We start from the raw sequence: 5771 nt of genomic DNA, 5'->3' as shown, positions 1-5771 counted from the left end.
AAAATGTCAAACGTGGACAACCATTTTTTTTTTAAATGACTTAATTCAAATAGGCTAACGAAAGGTACCGGATCTCAGCTCCGCCTACCTCTCATTTGGATCATAGGTACAGGGTCTCGGACTGGGTGGGACCGGGCCCAATTTAACCCCTGGTTGTACGTAGTCATTGTTCCTATCTGTTTTTCTGATGAAATAACTCGACAACAGTGAAATTAGATATTTAAAGCAGTTTTATAGCAGGTCAGGACATTTGATTCAAAGTTATAAATCATAAAAGGGTGTTTTACTCCCTGCTGATGCCATATGCAAAGCACACACACACACACACACACACACACACACACACACACACACACACACACACACACACACACACACACACACACACACACACACACACACACACACACACACACACACACACACGTTATAAAAATGTTGTCACGTTTTACACACTAAGATCTGTCTAAAGTCCCACAAATATTTGTAATGGATGCAAATGGGCTTCTAAAGCAATGTTGCCTTGCTTGTATGTATTTGCATTGTAGCCAGTCGTCTCTGCACCATAAAGGTCATCACCTGACATATGGGATATGATTTGTACACCTGTTGAGAAGTAATTCCTTCAACTCTTTTAAAGTGTAAGAGATTATTGCAAAGAATGCATATCGGAAACTACTTTCTCAATCAACTATCAACTTTTGAATAAAAAAACAAGTACATTTTGTCTGGATTAAATGGTGGACAATTCAGTTAATACCTTCTTTTTTTCCCCCATCCTTGATTCAGAGGATATAGTTTTCGCAGCTTCATCAGGAAATACAATTATCTTTACAGTATTATATCCAGTTCCACATCCAACTCTCCTCAAAATTGTTCATTGATTATACAATACATTTAGGAATGAAACATTTCCCAGATGTTTCAATAGTTTTCATTCTGTTTCTTTTGTGGTCACCTGTCTGCAGATGCCATGTTTACAGGCTTCACAATGGGCAGCCTCATGGGGTCCATCACTCCTCCCTTCCAAATGGAATGGGTTATTATTTTCGCCTGCGTCCTCATGGTAGCACTTGACGAGGATCTTCACAACAAGCTTCTCCAGCAGCACCTCAATGTTCTCCGTCTTAAAACGAGGCTCCTCCATTGTACTCTGTACACACTTCTTGCACTCCTGTCTGTAGCGTTTCACTTTAACCATCCCCTTGTCCTCCAACAGACGCATGTGAAACACCACCAGAACTCTTTTCGAAGGCCAGGTCCTCTTACACTTTGAGCACATGAACCTGCAGGGAGAGATAAGTGATACAGTTGAAGTCTGAAGTTTACATACACCTTAGCCAAATACATTTAAACTCCGTTTTTAACAATTCCTGACATTTAATCCTAGTAAAAAATTCTAAGTCTTAGGTCAGTTAGAATAACCACTTTATTTTAAGGATGTGAAATGTCAGAATAATAGTAGAGGGAATTATTTATTTCAGCTTTTATTTCTTTCATCACATTCCCAGTGGGTCAGAAGTTTACATACACTCAATTAGTATTTGATAGCATTGCCTTTAAATTGTTTAACCTGGGTCAAACGTTTCTGGTATCCTTCCACAACCTTCCCACAATAAGTTGGGTGAATTTTGACCCACTCCTCCTGACAGAGCTGGTGTAACTGAGTTTGGAGGCCTCCTTGCTTGTACACACTTTTTCAGTTCTGCCCACAAAGTTTCTATAGGATTGAGGTCAGGCTTTGTGATGGCCACTCCAATACCTTGACTTTGTTGTCCTTAATATGGCTTGGGGGCAAAATGTTGATGTCTGGATGAAAAGCGTGCCCAAAGTAAACTGCCCGTTACTCAGGCCCAGAAGCTAGGATATGCATTTAGATTCGGATAGAAACCACTAACGTTTCCAAAACTGTTAAAATAATGTCTGTGAGTAAAACAGAACTGATATGGCAGGTGAAAACCTGAGGAAAATCCATCCAGGAAGTGTGATTTTTTTTATGTGGGTATTTTCAATTGAATGCCTATAGGGTATCTAATGGGTTACGACCCAGATTGCAGTTCCTATGGCTTCCACTAGATGTCAGTCTTTAGACATTGTTTCAGGCTTGTTTTCTGAAAAAATGAATTAGAATCAGACCTTTCTCTCAGTGGACTGTAGAATCATGCAGTGCTGGTTTTGCGCATTTTGCGGGACTTTATCAAACATTTAGTAGTGTAGCTCTTGTGACTGCAACCATATGAAGATCTTCAAAGGTAAGTGATTAATTTTATCGCTATTTCTGATTTCTGGCTTTTGTAATTCCTTTACTTGGTTGTAAAATGTTTGTATGCTTTTGTAAGCACGGTGCTATCCTCAGATAATCACGTGGTATGCTTTCGCCGTAAAGCCTTTTTGAAATCTGACAAAGCGGCTGGATTAACAAGAAGTTAATCTTCAAGCCGATGTATAACACTTGTTTTTTATGAATGTTTATTCTGACTATTTCTGTATTTTGAATTTGGCGCTCTGCAATTTCACCGGATGTTGTCGAGGTGGGTCGCTAGCGGAACGCCTGCGCCAGAAAGGTTAAGCCATTTTGCCACAACTTTGGAAGTATGCTTGGGGTCATTGTCCATTTGGAAGACCCATTTGCGACCAAGCTTTAACTTCCTGACTGATGTCTTGAGATGTTGCTTCAATATATCCACGTAATTTTCCCCTCTCATGATGCCATCTATTTTGTAAAGTGCACCAGTCCCTCCTGCAGCAAAGCATCCCCACAACATGATGCTGCTACCCCCGTGCTTCACGGTTGGGATGGTGTTCTTCGGCTTGCAAGCCTCCGCCCTTTTTCCTCCAAACATAACGATGGTCATTATGGCCAAACAGTTCTATTTTGTTTCATCAGACCAGGGGACATTTCTCCAAAAAGTGCAGTTGCAAACCATAGTCTGGCTTTTTTTATGGCTGTTTTGAAGCAGTGGCTTTTTCCTTGCTGAGTGGCCTCGTTTTACTGTGGATATAGATACTTTTGTACCCGTTTCCTCCAGCATTTTCACAAGGTCCTTTGCTGTTGTTCTGGGATTGATTTGCACTTTTCACACCAAAGTACGTTCAGCTCTAGGAGACAGAGCGCGTCTCCTTCCTGAGCGGTATGACGGCTGCGTGGTCCCATGGTGTTTATACTTGCGTACTATTGTTTGTACAGATGAACGTGGTACCTTCAGGCATTTGGAAATTGCTCCCAAGGATTAACCAGACTTGTGGAGGTCTACACTCTTTTTTCTGAGGTCTTGGCTGATTTCTTTTGATTTTCCCATGATGTCAAGCAAAGAGGCACTGAGTTTGAAGGTAGGCCTTGAAATACATCCACAGGTACACCTCCAAATGACTCAAATTATGTCAATTAGACTATCAGAGGCTTTTAAAGCGTTGACATTTTCTGGAATTTTCCAAGCTGTTTAAGGCACAGTCAACTTAGTGTATGTAAACTTCTGGCCCACTGGAATTGTGATACAGTGAGTTATAAGTGAAATGATCTGTCTGTAAACTATTGTTGGAAAAATTACTTGTGTCATGCACAAAGTAGATGTCCTAACCGACTTACCAAAACTATAGTTTGGTAACTAGAAATTTGTGGAGTGGTTGAAAAACGAGTGAATGACTCCAACCTAAGTGTATGTAAACTTCCAACTTCAACTGTATGTAAATATCTAATTTCAGTATAACAAGTTGAAGATGAAACGTGGCTGGGTCTTTCAGCATGACAATGATCCCAAACACACCGCCCGGGCAACGAAGGAGTGGCTTCGTAAGAAGCGTTTCAAGGTCCTGGAGTGGCCTAGCCAGTCTCCAGATCTCAACCCCATAGAAAATCTTTGGAGGGAGTTGAAAGTCTGTGTTGCCCAGCAACAGCCCCAAAACATCACTGCTCTAGAGGAGATCTGCATGGAGGAATGGGCCAAAATACCAGCAACAGTGTGTGAAAACCTTGTGAAGACTTACAGAAAACGTTGACCAAGAAAGGGTATATAACAAAGTATTGAGATAAACTTTTGTTATTGACCAAATACTTATTTTCAGCCATAATTTGCAAATAAATTCATAAAAAATCCTACAATGTGATTTTCTGGATTTTTTTTCTCATTTTGTCTGTCATAGTTGAAGTGTACATATGATGAAAATTACAGGCCTCTCTCATCTTTTTAAGTGGGAGAACTTCCACAATTGGTGGCTGACAAAATACCTTTTTGCCCCACTGTAAAGTATATTTCATGTCTTAATTCTGAATGTAATCTATTAAGTCCCTATCCCATTGAATACAGTAATTTAACATTTAAAATCAGGTTTACTGTACATTTGTAAACACATTTCTATGTTCTGAATTGAATTGATATACGTCTATTTACACTTTATTCAAAGAGCCTACCTTGCAAATGCCCCACTGATGTACTGCTGCCAACCTCTCGCTGGGTGATCAGGAATGATGGTGTTATCAAATTCAATGCTCCAGGTGTCCTCTATGTCATGCTCCTCAATCGTGTTCTGGAGAATGCTGGCCCATTCCTGAAGATCCATTGCTTCTGAGCAGGGGAAGTAGTGGGTTTCCAAAACGGACTGTTTAGCTGTAGCTTTTCGAAACGTATGTCTGTCCGTGAGATCGTGTCCACTCACTGGGCTTTATATATGCTATCTACAATGACTGGGCTGTCCAGCTGATTGTTGATTGGCTCTGCATTTGGACAACTGACATCAATACCTCTGTTGCTAGAGATACGAAAGGAAGAGAGAAATGAAACTGAAAGCTTGCTCTCTGTTTTCCGTTAAGTTTCGATTTGCAGCTGAAATTACTTTGTCATTATGACACGTCTCTACAAAGTCCAGTGCAATAATCCGGCATGTAGAATGTGTTAACGGCACTGCTCAACTACCAACTATGAATACTGCATGTGCTATAGCGTAAACGTTCAATTTCCTTTCCCCAACATCTTACATGGACGATGGCAAGTTATCTGTATTGAGTATAATGGGAGACAGAGAGCTGGTTTCAAGCACAGGGCGCAGCAGGTGTTTATTTAGAAAAGGACCACGGGAGGAGGCAGGTAGCAGTATCTAGGGACAGGCAGAAGGTCATATACACTGAGAATCCAAAAAGGTAACAGTACAGCCAGGGAAAAGGCTAATAACGCAGTCAGGGAGATCAGGCAAGAGGTTGATGACAGGACATCTGATAGGCAAAAGTACAGGCAGGGAATAGGCAAAAAACTACGATACACAGGAGGACTAATATGGAAATAAATAGTACTCTGAATAGAATGTGTACAAAAATTAACAATACCTCACAATGATGGGGTGCAATTAGTTGAATTAAATAGTGTGTGTAAATGACATACAGGTGTGTGGACAGGTGATCAGAATTCAGGTGATTGGGATCTGGAGAGTGAGCTGCGTTCAGGGGATCAAATCAAAGTTTATTTGTCACGTGTGCCAAATACAACAGGTGTAGACCTTACAATGAAACGCTTACTTACAGGCTCTAACCAATAGTGTAAAAAAGGTATTAGGTGAACAATAGGTAAGTAAAGAAATAAAACAACAGTAAAAAGACAGTGAAAAATAACAGTAGCGAGGCTATATACAGTAGCGAGGTTACTTACAGACAGCGGTTGGTCGGGCCAATTGAGGTAGTATGTACAGGCAGAATGTATAGTTAAAGTGACTATGCATATATGATAAACAGAGAGTAGCAGCAGCGTAAAAGAGGGGTTGGGGCACACAATGCAAAAAGTCCA

The 5771-nt window shown here is 40.6% G+C and overlaps 1 protein-coding gene across 1 annotated transcript; it reads right to left on the bottom strand.

The window, feature by feature from the left end:
• Positions 1-212: 212 nt before the first annotated feature.
• LOC123991109 (receptor-transporting protein 3-like) lies at positions 213-4772 on the bottom strand. The gene is made up of 2 exons (XM_046292324.1): positions 4409-4772; positions 213-1286 (listed from the first exon to the last, which is right to left on the bottom strand). Exons 1-2 carry the CDS (start codon positions 4555-4557, stop codon positions 935-937), a joined length of 501 nt encoding a protein of 166 aa, XP_046148280.1. The 5' UTR covers positions 4558-4772; the 3' UTR covers positions 213-934.
• Positions 4773-5771: the final 999 nt, after the last annotated feature.

The sequence above is a fragment of the Oncorhynchus gorbuscha genome, linkage group LG02 (assembly GCF_021184085.1).
Source record: "Oncorhynchus gorbuscha isolate QuinsamMale2020 ecotype Even-year linkage group LG02, OgorEven_v1.0, whole genome shotgun sequence".
Classification (NCBI taxonomy): domain Eukaryota; kingdom Metazoa; phylum Chordata; class Actinopteri; order Salmoniformes; family Salmonidae; genus Oncorhynchus; species Oncorhynchus gorbuscha.
The sequence above is the reverse complement of the archived record's forward strand: the minus strand, read 5'-3'. Positions and strand labels throughout refer to the sequence as shown.

Bases quoted from the DNA above. Each gene is read 5' to 3' on its own strand.
- LOC123991109 (XM_046292324.1), bottom strand. From the start codon at position 4,557: ATGGATCTTCAGGAATGGGCCAGCATTCTCCAGAACACGATTGAGGAG. The intron at 1,287-4,408 runs GTAGGCTCTTTG...CTCTCCCTGCAG, and splicing joins ATCAGTGGGGCATTTGCAAG to GTTCATGTGCTCAAAGTGTA.